Source organism: Garra rufa, chromosome 13, assembly GCF_049309525.1.
Source record: "Garra rufa chromosome 13, GarRuf1.0, whole genome shotgun sequence".
Lineage (NCBI taxonomy): Eukaryota > Metazoa > Chordata > Actinopteri > Cypriniformes > Cyprinidae > Garra > Garra rufa.
Window position 1 is genome coordinate 182 of NC_133373.1, and position 14,755 is coordinate 14,936.

Genomic DNA, 14,755 nt, shown 5'->3' on the forward strand with positions numbered 1-14,755 from the left:
ATGGACCATTCACCGTCGAATGTGATTACTGGATACGATTTTCAAATGTGATTTTCTACAAATTAATGTGCTGTGTTAGTCTGTTTGTTTCTCTGACAACAATCCTTGAAATTAGTTTGTTTAATGCTTTATACTTTATGCTGAACAAATATCATCAATAACTTAAAATACATTCCGGAGGTTTGAATACGACTCAATGGACGATTGAACTTTCTGAGCCACCAACCGCCCCTCAGAGGTTTCTAATATGAAAGCTAATAGTAACGTTTGTCATCTCATGGGTCGTGTGAGTTGTGCGTGATGCACTCGTCTTTTACTGGCTCATGACAGCAACTGAGTGGATGTAAGTTAATAAATACATATTTCATCTGCTCTGCTGCACTATATCTACGCTATCTGTGTGACAGAAGTCAGCAGAGGACGCAGGTAGCTGTTACTTTCTGTTCATTCTGTGCTGTGTTTATAGTCGTGGCATCAGCATGACAGCATCAGCGTGTATTGCACATTTACTCCTGCTTTGTTGAACATGTTTCACCTAAGAAGTGTTTTTCATCTATCAAATTAGTTAATACGCCTATTTGATAGCAGAAAACTGTTATGCACGTAAACTTGCAAAGGCAGAGTCTCTGCAGAGCTGTGGTCATTTTACAAGGTCCTTCAAGGTCCACATATGTTTATTAAAGTTACTTTATTGCACTATACCAGTTCTATCCTCTTTTCATACTGCTGTGATCCTGATTTAAAAACGAATATGCTTGTGTTCATTTATTAAGGAACTATGGAAAATAAAGGCATGCACCTAAACAGATATTTAGAAATATGGTCAGGTCAAGCAGGCACTTTATTAATGATTTTAACTTTATTATTTAGAAGAAAATGAACAGGATGAAATGTAATAGGTTTTAAATGAAGAAATAACGAGGTTCCTTACAGAATGGAAATAAAAGCTTGCATTTGGAATGTCAAATATTTTGTTAATATTTTCAAAAGTTGTATTATTGTAAAAATGTAGTTTGTTTTTGTCATTTTATCAAACAGAGTCAAGTGTTTTAAATTGTGATAAACCAGCCAATAAGTCAAAGCTCACTAAATTTATCAGGCCATATCAATACTTATTGATTTTAGTTGTTTCGCATTGAAAATAAGTCAAATTGAGGACATGGGAAATATTCCCAATAAACATTATGAACAATATTCCTAAAACATCTCTGATTTGAAACCTTTTGATTTTAGAAAAAAAGGAATATTTCTAGTAGTTACAGTATTTAAGATTAGAGTTGCAATGGGGTGGAAAATTTATGAGAAAAAAAAGATTTTACATTTTACAATACATTTTAAAATATTGTTTTTTTTTTTTTACTAATTAAATATTTATACTAATTATAGTATTATATTGATTCATATGGATCAATTGTAACTAATAAACCATGTTTTCATGTTTTGTTTTGTTTTTTTTTTGGGGGGGGGGTGTTGTTTATTATAAATAGCAATATATTTTAATACTTATAATAATATTAATTTTGACTACCAGTCAAACGGTTTTGGACAGTAGGATTTTTAATGTTTTTTAAAGAAGTCTCTTCTGCCCACCAAGCCTGCATTTATTTGATCCAAAGTACAGCAAAAACAGTCAAATTTGGACATGTTTTTACTATTAAAAATATAGTTTTCTATTTAAATATATTTTAAAATGTAATTTATTCCTGTGATTTCAAAACTGAAATTTTTAGCATCATTACTCCAGTCACATGATCCTTCAGAAATCTATATAATATTCTGATTTACTGCTCAAATCTTTCTATTCACCAAAGAATCCTGGAATAATAATAATAATAATAATAATAATAATAATAATAATAATAATAATAATAATAATAATAATAAATGTTTCTTGAACCGCAAATCAGAATATTAGAATGTTTTCTAAAGGATTACCTGAAACTGAAGACTGGAGTAATAATACTAAAAATGTATCTTTGATCACAGGAATGAATTTCATTTTTAAAATGTATTCAAATAGAAAGCAATTCTTTTAAATAGTAATAACATTTCACAATATTACTGTTTTTGCTGTATTTTGGATCAAATTAAATGATAATAAAAAAATCTTCCTGTCCAAAAACTTCTGACTGGTAGTGTGTATATGTGTGTTTATACATAACATATATATAATGTTAAAGTGAACCTTTTATAATAACTACATTATGAATAGAAGAAGGAAATCGTTCCAAAATTTCCTGTCAGGCTAGTTCCTGGACACGCCTCCTTTTCTAGCAAAGGAACACTTACAGAAAGAGGAAGTGTTTTAATCTCATTCTCTGATTGTGTGTGTATCTGCTGGTGAGTATGTTGCATTTCAGGTTGTTTATATATATTTTTCTCTGATTTTCTATCTGTGTAGCGTGACATTTAACCCTCAATGATTGTACGCCAGTTGACGTGTCGGGGACTGACCTCTCACCTGTGTGCGGCAGTCAGACTGAACTGGAGCTCTCCAAAGATGGCCAGACCAAGCTCAAGTAAAACACTTTTACTCTGTATGTATGGGAGTGAATGGCCTGTGAATGAAATGGTTTGCAATTTGTTTCGTTTACAGATTTAACAAAGTTTCGTAAGGATTTTGCTAAAGCCAAGCACATTGCTATTATTACGGGGGCTGGAGTGAGTGCAGAGAGTGGAGTACCAACCTTTAGAGGACAGGGGGGATACTGGAGGAAATGGCAGGCACAGGTAATAGGTGCACATTGTATACACATCACACATTTTGTGCCATCTTAGTTTTGATATATGAGTTATACCAAGGTTTTTTAATCTTTTTGATGCTAGGACCCAAATGTGATATATGATCATCACATATCACATGTGATGATCCGTCCTGTTGATAAATTTAATTAGATCTGTATATTCTTATGTTTAAAATTCCATTTATACTGTGTGAGAAGAACATTAAATGTAACATTATTTTCTAAAATGAAATAAACAAATAGTTAAAATATTATTTTAATAAAATGTATTTTTTAAATTAAGTTGACAATGTATGTGAGTTTAAATTTTTTTTTTTTAGTTTAGAAAAGTATTTAGAGAAAAGAAATATTTAAAAAATAAATGAATTGCAATTAATGTCTCGATTTCTGAGGTTTTTAAAAAGAATAATAAAATAGTAACATTTTGTGAATGTGAATGAATTTATGTGAATGTACACTAAACATATTTCATTAATATCGTAATGTTAACATCGACAGCTCTATATTATATTATATATATTATGTTTATTATTTTAATATATATACAGTTGAGGTCAAAAGTTTACATACACCTTGCAGAATTTGCAAAATGTTAATTGTTTTTTCCAAAATAAGAGGGATCATACAAAATGCATGTTATTTTTTTATTTAGTACTGACCTGAATAGGATATTTCACATAAAAGACGTTTACATATAGTGTAAAAAAATAGTAGTTGAATTCATAAAAATGACCGTGTTCAAAAGTTTACATTTTCAGTTTACATCAATAGTTTAAAAAGTTTACATTAAAAGTTTAGTGATAGTTGTTCATGAGTCCCTTGTTTGTCATGAACAGGTAAATTGCCTGCTGTTCTTCTAAAAAAAAAAATCCTTCAGGTCCAACAAATTCTTTGAGAACTTCTTGAATTGAATTGAATATCAGGGTAAATTTAACTTCTTTTGTCTTGTGGGAAACATTTAAGTATCTTCTGTAGCCTCTGAAGAGCAGTACTAAATGAACAAAATATGATATTTAGGCAAAATAAGAAAAAAATAATTCTGTTCAAAAGTTTTCACCCCTGGCTCTTAATGCATTGTTTTTCCTTCTGAAGCATCAGTGAGCGTTTGAACCTTCTGTAATAGTTGCATTTGAGTCCCTCAGTTGTCCTCAGTGTGAAAAGATGGATTTCAATATCATACAGTCATTGTTGGAAAGGGTTCAAATACACAAAAATGCTGGAAAACCAAAGAATTTGTGGGACCTAAAGGACTTTTCTGAAGAACGACGGGCAGTTTAACTGTTCAAGACAAACAAGGGACCCATTAACAACTATCACTAAACAAAAAAACAAAAACAAAAAAAAAACAGCTGTGGATCATTCAGGTTTCAACACAGTATTAATTATCAAGTGTATGTAATCTTTTGAACTGGGTCATTTTTATCAATTCAACTATTATTTTCTCTTGTGGACTACATATAAACATCTCTTATTCAGGTCAATCCCAAATAAAAAATAACATGCATTTTGTATGATCCCTCTTATTTTGTTAAAATAATCAACATTCTGCAAGGTGTATGTAAACTTTTGACCTCAACTATATATATATATTTCATGTGTAAATTAAAATTAAACAATTAAGCAGAACATTGTAATTTTTTTAATTGCTACACAACAGAATACTGTATATAGAGATACTTTTCTGTCATAATTCTTTAAGTTCTTAATTTCACAACACATGTACATAAGCAAATATTAGCAATCATAATATTTTTTATTGAGTCTCTCTTTCCATCTCTTTGTCTTTCAGGATTTGGCCACCCCTGAAGCTTTCTCTCGAGATCCTTCTTTAGTATGGGAATTTTACCATTACAGGCGTGAGGTGGGTCACACATTACTGACTAAATGGTCATTAATATCATAATGCCATTTGTTTCCTTTAGTGATCTATTCACTGTTACATTCATAAATTTGATATATAATATAAATGTCTGAAATGTTGTGTTAATTCTCAAATAAGACTACTACTTTTACTTTTTCTTCTGTATGCATGTTTTGCATTTTTGGAATTGCAGTAAGGAATCTGAAAGATCCTATTTTTAGGACTGAAATTCAAACAGCATCCACAAGGGGGTGGAGTTACTTTGCAATAGCAGATTGGTTATGAGATGCATGCTTGCATTTTTATTCATTTTTAATGTCACAATACTAAAATTTCAGTCGTAGGTACCAATATGACTTAACAAAAACTAGATCTAAAATTGAGTAATACAATGAAATATGTGACCCTAGACCGCAAAACCTTAAGTAGCACAGGCATATTTGTAGCAATAGCCAAAAATACATTGTATGGGTCTGAATTATAGATATTTTTATTTAAGCCAAAAATCATTAGGATATTGAGTAAAGATCATGTTCCATGAAGATATTTATTTTTTTCTTACAGTAAATATATCAAAGCATAATTTTTAATTGCGTAGAACTTCATTTGGACAACTTTAAAGGTGATTTTCTCAATATTTTGAATTTATTTTAATTTATTTTGCACTCTCACATTCCAGATTTTCAAATACTGTCCTATCCTAATAAACAATATACCCATGGAAATGTGTATAAATCTCAATGTAAAAAATACCCTTATGACTGGTTTTGACATCCAGGGTCACACATAATAAACTATTTAATGACCAGGAACTGAAAAAAAAAAAATAGAAATAAAATGCAAATAATAAAAATATGATTATTGTTGCATTGTTACAAGTGACTTCAAGTATCATTATATATTTATATATGACCCCAAATAACATTGGGGTTGCAGTTATACAATACAAAATGTTTGGTTTCATTCTAATAACATCTCAATTTATTTATTTATTTTTTAATTTCAGTTAATTGTATTTACTTTTGCAGGTTATGCGCAGTAAAACGCCAAACCCAGCACACCTGGCTATAGCAGAGTGTGAGTCCCGTCTCAGCAAGCAGGGGCGCTCTGTTGTGATCATCACTCAGAACATCGATGAACTGCACCATCGTGCTGGTTCCAAACATGTCTATGAAATCCACGGTGAGACAACAGCTACTCAAAGCAGGACTGGAGAATGTCAGCATTATAGTGCATTAATTATTGGTTAACAAAACTAAACATGATAGAGCATCTATTTGGTTGGTGTGGCTTTTGTCCCATCTTTCCTTTGAATTTATTTGGTTATTCCCTTCAACTGATCTCTCACTTCTCTTGTTCTCTCTCTAGGTAGTCTATTTAAAACCCGCTGCATGAGCTGTGGAGAAGTCAAAGCCAACCACAAGAGTCCAATCTGTCCTGCTCTGGAGGGGAAAGGGTAAAAGCTCATGCAAACACATCACCATTATTTCATCAAATATTTAAACCACAAGAGATTGCACTCTCTCTATTTGCTTTTCTCTTTCTTTATTCAATTCTCAGAGAGCCTGACCCCAGTGCCAAGGATGCCAGAATACCAGTGGAGAACTTGCCCAGGTTTGTGATTTGTGGGCTTTGTTAAATGCAGATCAGTAGATTTTACGATATATAGTTAAATGCAGCTTGTGTCGTTCTAAACCCGTAGGACCTTCGTTCATATTTTGAACGCAAATTAATATATTTTTGATGAAATCCAAGAGCTTTCTGACCCTGCATAGACATCAATGCAACTACCACGTTCAAGGCCCAAAAAGGTAGTAAGGACATTGTTAAAATAGTCCATGTGACTTCAGTGGTTCGACTGTAATGTTACGAAGCTATGGAAATACTTTTTGTGCACAAAGAAAACAAAAATAACAACTATATAACTATATATTCAACCATTTCTTCTCTTCCGTACCAGTCTTCAATGTATTAAAAAAGTCCCAGTTACTCTTTGACTGGCTGCTTTCACTAACAACTCTGAGGAATGTCACCTACTACTGTCTATAAATCAGGAATTACGACTTGTACCGCAACAAATGTAATCAGATGCCATTGGAATGCAGACTTCTGGTTTGCTTTACTCTGAATATACTGTAAAGCTGTGTAATTTAGAGAGGTGAGGAGGGTAGTCATGTAATGTGAAATTAGGGCTGTTTTGGTGCAGCAAACCTCAACAAATGTAGAAAAAAAGAGGTAAAGATCAATACGGAAATACAGTGCCTTGCAAAAGTATTCATACCCCTTCGTTTTTTTCACATTGTGTTTTGTTGCAGCATTATGTTGAACTGCTTTAAATTAGTTTTTCCCCACATCAATTTACACTCCATACACCATAATAATGACAAAGCAAAAACCAGATTTGCAAATTTGACAAATGTATTAAAAATAATACATTGAAATAAGTACATTGCATTGCATTTTCAGCTGTTAGACCTTTTCTGAGAGGTGTGTACCTTTCTAAATCATACTCATTCAAATGAATGTGCCACAGTTTAACTCCACTCGAAGTGTAGTAACATCTAGAAGCAATATGAATGCTCCTAAGCTAAATTTCGAGTGTCCCAGAAAAGGGTATGAATACTTATGCAACGGGATCTTTTCAGTTCTTTTTATCTAATAAATTTGCAAAGTTGTTACAAACCTGTTTTGTTCTGTGTCATTATGGTGTATGAGATGTAGATTGATGTGGGGGAAAAAAGTAATTTAAAGCAGTTTTACATAACAAAACGCACCAAAAAAAAAAAGGAGTATGAATACTTTCGCAAGGCACTGTAACTTGAGAATCATATCACTTTTTCTCCAGCAGTGGGCAGCATATATCCATGTGTTTAGTGTTTAATCTTCAAAGATTTTAGTTTTGTGCTTTGCGTTTATAGGTGTGACAGGAGAGGCTGTAATGGATTGCTGAGGCCTCATGTGGTCTGGTTTGGAGAGACTTTGGATTCAGATATTCTCACCGCTGTGGAGCAGGAGCTGGAACAATGTGATCTCTGCTTAGTGGTGAGTGATAACAAATGAATGCGTAAAACTCTAATACAGAACTAATTGAGCTGCCTACCAAGAAAGGAATTTAAACAGATATTTCACCCCAAAATTAATAAGACCTTCATTCATCTTTGGAACACAAAATAAGATATTTTTGATGAAATCCAAGAGAGGCCCAGAAAGGTAGTAAGGACATCATTAAAATAGTCCATGTGACATAAGTGGTTCAACCTTAATTTTTATAAAGCTATGAAAATACTTTTTGCGCACAAAGAACACAAGAATAATGACTTTATTCAGTCTTGCTGTCTATGCAGGGTCAGAAAGCTCTCGAATTTCATTAAAAAAAATTCTTAATTTGTGTTCCGAAGATAAACAAAGGTCTTACAGGTTTGAAACAATATGAGGGTGGATAATAATGAATGAATTTTCATGTCTGGAAATTAAATTAAACTATCCGTATAAGGCATTTAGAATGCAATCTGTAATACCTTATTTTAATATTCATGTTTTTTTAGCTTACTGAAGTATTGAGTTGTTAGATTAGCAACAGGCTAACACCAAACTCCATTTGAATCTATTACCAAAGATCAGTTCTACACAGCCATGCAAAAATAGTTTAATTTCAAATAGACATTGCTGAAAGAAAAGCTATCTTGCAGATTATTAAGTGAGTCAGATGTTGATTTAGTAACTGCTCTGTGGAATTTAGTGAATGAATTCAATGAAAGACTCTTCAAAACAGTAATACGAGTTCAAATCAATCATTTAAAGAAGCTGCTTGAATGGGTCATTTGTTCATGAATCAGATTTCATTGGAGTTGTGAGTTTGTTTTATGTGCAGCTCTCGAGGTGCCTAGTCTTTTTATCACATCACATTCAATTCAGACTGCAAAATTACATTTACAATTCGAGTAAATGTGATTTATGTTTTTTACACTGTGGCTCTAGAGATTCAGCATTGCAGGAAACCCTGGCATAACCATAACAGAAACAATACAATGCTATAAAAATGTTATACTGGTTACCCTTACGAAAAAGAAGTTTATTCAAGTGTGCTATTAGTATAATTTAAACTAAAATAGGAAAGTATACTTTCAGAAATGTGCTTTATATATTTCTCAGTAATGTACTTAAAATGACATTTAAGTATACTTAACTTATGCCTCTAGTCTAAGTATATTTGAGCTATACTTGGGCTCTCAGAATCCATGTTTTCTGCACTGTATCTTCTGTATAGAATTTCCGAAACACAAGTGAAGAAGATATCGAAACAACAGAAGCTTCCACATGTAATGTAACACAATTGTCAGGCATAAAACAGCATCAAAACCATAGATATGTAAAACTGTTAACATTATGGAATAAAATGTTGACCCATGAAGAGGTAATAATGACTGTCAAGCTTTGTGCTCCATCTACGTTTTGATTATCATGAATAGTCTTTTATTTTAGCTTTTTGTTCCAAACGTTGTTTATTTATTCATTTAATGTTTATGAAACTTATCCACATTCAAGTTTTTATGAAAAAGAATGCATGAAGCTAGAATACAATGTTTTTGTTTACAAGCAGATATCGTTCTTTCTTTTGATATTTTGTATGTTCAGAATTCATATAACAAAATATATACAAATTAAAACCTAAATAGAAAAAAGTATGATGTAAAGTTTGCGTAAAGAAAACTTACGAGTATACTTGCAGTATAAAACTACTAAACTAGTAGTTTACTGAGACTATACTTTGAAGTGTGCTAAAGATGCATAAAAATGTATTTAATTAGTAAACTATCAGTACACAGTTTACTTTGAGTATACTTGCAGTACAAACTGAAAACATAGATGTAAAGTAGTTGTGTACTCAAAGTTTACTGCTGTTATACTTAAAGTATACTTAAAAGTAAATTTTATGTACTAGAAAATGGGCCAATTTAGTCCCAAAGAGAATTGAAATAGTATGCTACTAGTACACTGATATTTGTATACTTACTACATAAAGTATACAGACAAATATACTTGAACTTTACCTAATAAAATAAACTTGAAGTATACTTCTTTTTGGTAAGGTTAATGGGATAGTTCACCTAAAAATGAAAATTATGTAATTAAAGGAGTAGTTCACTTTCAAAACAAAACTTTACAGATAATGTACTCACCCCCTTGTCATCTAAGATGTTCATGTCTTTCTTACTTCAGTCGTAAAGAAATGATGTTTTTTGAGGAAAACATTTCCGGATTTCTCTCCATATAATGGACTTCTATGGTGCCTCCAAGTTTGAACTTCCAAAATGCAGTTTAAATGCAGCTTCAAAGGGCTCTAAATGATTCCAGCCGAGGAAGAAGGGTCTTATCTAGCGAAACGATCTGTATTTTCTAGGGATGGCGAAAACTAAAAAATTTCTTGACCGACCACCGAGCCTCATTAGCCGGTTGAAACCGGTTAACCGATTAGTTTAAAATATGGTACGCTATTTGAAATAACAGCCATTTCGAGCCGCGCCTGCAATTTCGCAACTCTGTCGCATCTGGCCGCGATCACACCGAACGCGTCTTTTAGTTCTAAAAACGCGAGGCGCACAGCACTGCCTTTTTTTTGGTGACTTTTAATAAAAGAGCGTGCTGCGTTTTTTTTTATGTTGCTAAGCAATGACCAAAACAGCTGTCCTGTCAGTCAAATCAAAGGATTATAGCGCGAGCACTCTAAAATCTTAGTTTTATGCTGTTAAGTAAACTGTCATATTAGCAGAAACCCTAAATAATACAGCTCCAGGTTACCCACGATAGACACAAAAGGTTTCTCCTCTATTTCTTGCAGTCTCCGGACTTTTTAAGCAACCGTAAAATTCCGTCACCACAACAGAAGGTCCGCCTCTCCATTCATTCGATTGGACAATGGAAAAGAACGCGAATGACGTTGGGCGTTTTTCCGCTCAGAGTTGATTTTTTTTCAACTTCACGCGCTCAGAGCGCTCCTGCAAAAACGCGAGGCGCAGCAGGCGGTGAAAACGCGAGGCGCCTGGGGCACATAAGCAGCGCGTAGAACGCTTACTGCCAACAGAAAACCATTCAAAAGAGGCGCCTCCAACTGCAAAAACGCGCTCGGTGTGATCGCGGCCTCTCTCTGCCGCTCTGCCTCCCGCACACACACACACACTGCCACTCACGTCACTTTTTTAAAATCCCCTACAGCGCGAAACATGAGTCCCGCAAACGCGGCGCCGAAGAGCTTGTTGTATATGTAATCGTAGGACAAATGGCTCCTTAGTTTCAAATGGTTTGGGTACAAGGTGATCGCTTTGAAAATAAAGGCGTTTGTCTAGGTTAGAAGCTCATTTGAAACATTGCCACGGCTCATTTAAGAAAATGACAGCTCCGAAGAGACGCCGCTTTAGTTGAGGTAGTGCTAACCATAATAAAGAAAGATGATGATCATCATCACCTTATCGGTTACCACTGAAATGTAGATGTAATGTATTTCCAAATCTAAGCCCATCTTATGTGGAATGTTGCCTAATAGACTGCAACATGATAAAACCAATGGATAAAACAGGCACCTTCAGAATGCGTAAAAGACGCACCGGCACTTTTTTTTTTAACCGACTACCGACAACTTTGACCGGTTAACGTTGATACGGTCAACCACCGGTCAAACGGTCATCGGTTAACATCCCTAGTATTTTCTAAAAACATTTACGATTTATGTACTTTTTAATCTCTACACAGAGTACACACAGAGCTAGACAAGACGAGCATTTGAGGTTAAGGTATATAAACTGTAATTTTTTTTTTTAGAAAATAATCGATTGTTTTGCTAGATAAGACATTTTTTTCTCAGCTGGGGTCGTTTAGAGCCCTTTTGAAGCTGCGTTTTGGAAGTTCAAACTCGGGGGCACCATAGAAGTCCATTATATGGAGAGAAATCCTGAAATGTTTTCCTCAAAAAACATAATTTCCTTACTTCATTTGTTCTGAAAGTGAACTACTCCTTTAAGTACACACCCTAATATCGTTCAAAACCCAAACACAAATTAAGATATTTTTGGGGTCGTTTAGAGCCCTTTTGAAGCTGCATTTTGGAAGCTCAAACTCTGGGGCACCATAGAAGTCAATTATATGGAGAGAAATCCTGAAATGTTCTCCTCAAAAAACATAATTTCCTTACTTCATTTGTTCTGAAAGTGAACTACTCCTTTAAGTACACACCCTAATTTCGTTCTAAACCCAAACGCAAATTAAGATATTTTTTGGGTCGTTTAGAGCCCTTTTGAAGCTGCGTTTTGGAAGTTCAAACTCGGGGGCACCATAGAAGTCCATTATATGGAGAGAAATCCTGAAATGTTTTCCTCAAAAAACATAATTTCCTTACTTCATTTGTTCTGAAAGTGAACTACTCCTTTAAGTACACACCCTAATTTCGTTCTAAACCCAAACACAAATTAAGATATTTTTGGGGTCGTTTAGAGCCCTTTTGAAGCTGCGTTTTGGAAGTTCAAACTCTGGGGCACCATAGAAGTCCATTATATGGAGAGAAATCCTGAAATGTTTTCCTCAAAAAACATAATTTCCTTACTTCATTTGTTCTGAAAGTGAACTACTCCTTTAAGTATACACCCGAATGTCATTCCAAACCCAAACACAAATTAAGATATTTTTTGATGAAATACGAGAACTTTCAGACCCTGCATAGACAGCAACACAACTACCACATTCAAGACCCAGAAAAGCGTCTGTGTTGACAGCCTTATGTAACAAATTTGTCACCTCTGACTGTATTCTGTTTTTGTCACATTGCTTTCTTGTCTCTAGGTGGGCACCTCCTCTGTAGTTTACCCAGCAGCCATGTTTGCTCCCCAGGTGGCAGGTAGAGGAGTGCCTGTAGCTGAATTCAACATGGAATGCACACCTGCTACTATGCGCTTTAAGTAAGAAATACATATACACAAACTATCACTTTACATGAGTCACAGAGATGCCTCTCAGTCAGCCCATTCAACAGGATAACGCAGAGCTGCTCTATTGCACGCAAGCCTCAGCACAGACTCTAAGTGACATGTCTCACTGCCGCATTTGAGCAAGCACTGAACGGTAGATTTCACAAAACAAATTGAACACCTGCGTGTGGTTTATTTGAGATGTGTTTCTCACCAACAGATATCACTTTGAGGGTCCTTGTGGTGTCATACTGCCTCCCGCCCTGGAACGCCATGAGAGCGAGGTCATTTAAGGAAAAAGAAGGCATGATCCATTCGTTCAAGCCCACTGCATAGAGCACTTTAACTGAGAGCACACGAACAGGCACTGGGATTGGTTCATGCCTTCATGTGATTGGTTTTCCTATAGTTTGTGTGCTTAAGATTTACTGCAAAACTTGGCTGAAATTAAATTTTAAATAGTGTCTTCTTGAGTGTTTGCTTGGCCGGTGTAGCAGTATTTCGTGCAAGTTGTGTTTTGACAGTGGGTCTTAGTAGATTTTTTCCAGCTGATTCATGGGTAACTTCTTGGTGTTTCCACAGTCATGGAAAAACTGGGAATTTACTAATGTTAATTTCCAGACTCGGAAAAGTCAAGGTAAATAATTGTTTTAGAGGTATGGAAATTTCCATCATGAGTAAGTTTTCAATACAATCATCTCTGAAATATTTCATTGGCTAAAAGTAACTGGCTGGAAAAGTCATGGAAATCGATTGGTCAAATGTTATGGAAACATGAATCTAGGACTAGAGACTGGTGCATTATAATGATTTTGAATGAGCTGTATCAGGATGAGCACAGACAGATACAGTGGATGTGGAGTCAGGAGTTTTATTTGAAATAAAATGACCATAAAAGAAAGCGCCTAAGGGGAATACTTGAGAACACATGATAGTACATGAATAGAATTAATAATTTGTTTTTCTTTAAATTCTGTTGTGGTGTTAGGTGTAATTGTGATTAAATGCTATTTTTAAAAAAGCTCCAGGTTTGCTATACATGTTTGTAGGGCTTGAACAATTAAAAAATGGACTTGAATGATAATAATATGAAGTACTTTTGTAATATTTTACTTTAAAATAAAAAAAAAAATAGTACTTAAGGGGAGTTTTTTTCATGCACCTGTCAAGTTTAAGATTTTGGACTTTTTGGTTTTTCATAAAGTGTTTTTTCAGACCAGTGAAAAGAAAACATCCAAAAGACACTGTTAAGTGATTCTTTCATAGCACTTTTGTGTCAATAGATTTCTATTACAGTATGGATTTTTAAAGGCTGTTTTCTCAAATTGAGTTTTTTCTCCTACACTGAGCCATAAATCTCCACTTCAGTAGCACTTACACACACCAAACTTTACATTTTTATTCCTGTCTATATCCTGAAGGTTTTTACCGAGGGATTTGTTCATATATAATTTGCTTGATTATATACATTTTATTCCCCCAAAAATTGTAAAAATATATTGTTTCCTGGCTGTTTAGGTATTTTCTGAATTCTGGAGTGACAAAATTAGATACTCAAAATTTCCTCTGTAAAAACATTTGACTCTAATATGTCAAAAAAAAAAAGAAACAAGAATTTTGAAACTGACTTTATCCAGTGTTTAGATCCTTGTACTAGAAATTTATGCAATTTGGCATGTATTTTATTAAATAATGCCTCATTTGCATATTTAAACTTAGCATTTTCGAAAACTTGTAATACAATTTTTTTATTTTTTTGCAATTTTCAATGTAATCAATCAACTGGGTAAGCAAGGTAATATTTATGTGTTTTTATTTTTTTTTACCCTGTTCACCTGCAGTGTTTTGCCTTAAAGGAACACTCCACTTTTTTTGGAAATAGGCTCATTCTCCAACTCCCCCCGAGTTAATAAGTTGAGTTTTACCGTTTTGAAATCCATCCATTCTGTAGTTATATCGTGTACTAAGACCGGTGGAAATGCAAAGCTGCGAGTTTCTAGGCTGATAAGATTAGGAACTACACTTCCATTCCGGCGTAATAGTCAATGAAGTTTGCTGCCGTAACATGGCCGAAGCAGGCGGATTATTATCAGAAATGTGTTCCCAGCTAGTTTAGCATTTGCACATGTGCTGCGTGGTATTACTGCTCCTGCTTCAGCCTTATTACGGCAGCAAACTTCCTTGACTATTACGCC

At 34.1% G+C, this 14,755-nt stretch overlaps 1 protein-coding gene across 3 annotated transcripts; it reads left to right on the plus strand.

Moving 5' to 3' along the window:
• The first annotated feature begins 215 nt into the window (after positions 1-215).
• LOC141283255 (NAD-dependent protein deacylase sirtuin-5, mitochondrial) lies at positions 216-13,674 on the plus strand. 3 transcript variants are annotated; one of them, XM_073816542.1, is made up of 10 exons: positions 216-343; positions 2,402-2,519; positions 2,597-2,730; positions 4,534-4,605; positions 5,634-5,787; positions 5,974-6,061; positions 6,166-6,219; positions 7,524-7,647; positions 12,436-12,551; positions 12,781-13,674. In XM_073816542.1, exons 2-10 carry the CDS (start codon positions 2,420-2,422, stop codon positions 12,851-12,853), a joined length of 915 nt encoding a protein of 304 aa, XP_073672643.1. In that variant the 5' UTR covers positions 216-343; positions 2,402-2,419; the 3' UTR covers positions 12,854-13,674. The 3 variants fall into 3 exon arrangements, with proteins under 3 accessions (XP_073672643.1, XP_073672642.1, XP_073672644.1); XM_073816541.1 differs by having other exon boundaries at positions 268-426; XM_073816543.1 differs by lacking the exon at positions 216-343 and adding an exon at positions 2,278-2,340 and having other exon boundaries at positions 2,435-2,519.
• The last annotated feature ends 1,081 nt before the right edge of the window (positions 13,675-14,755 follow it).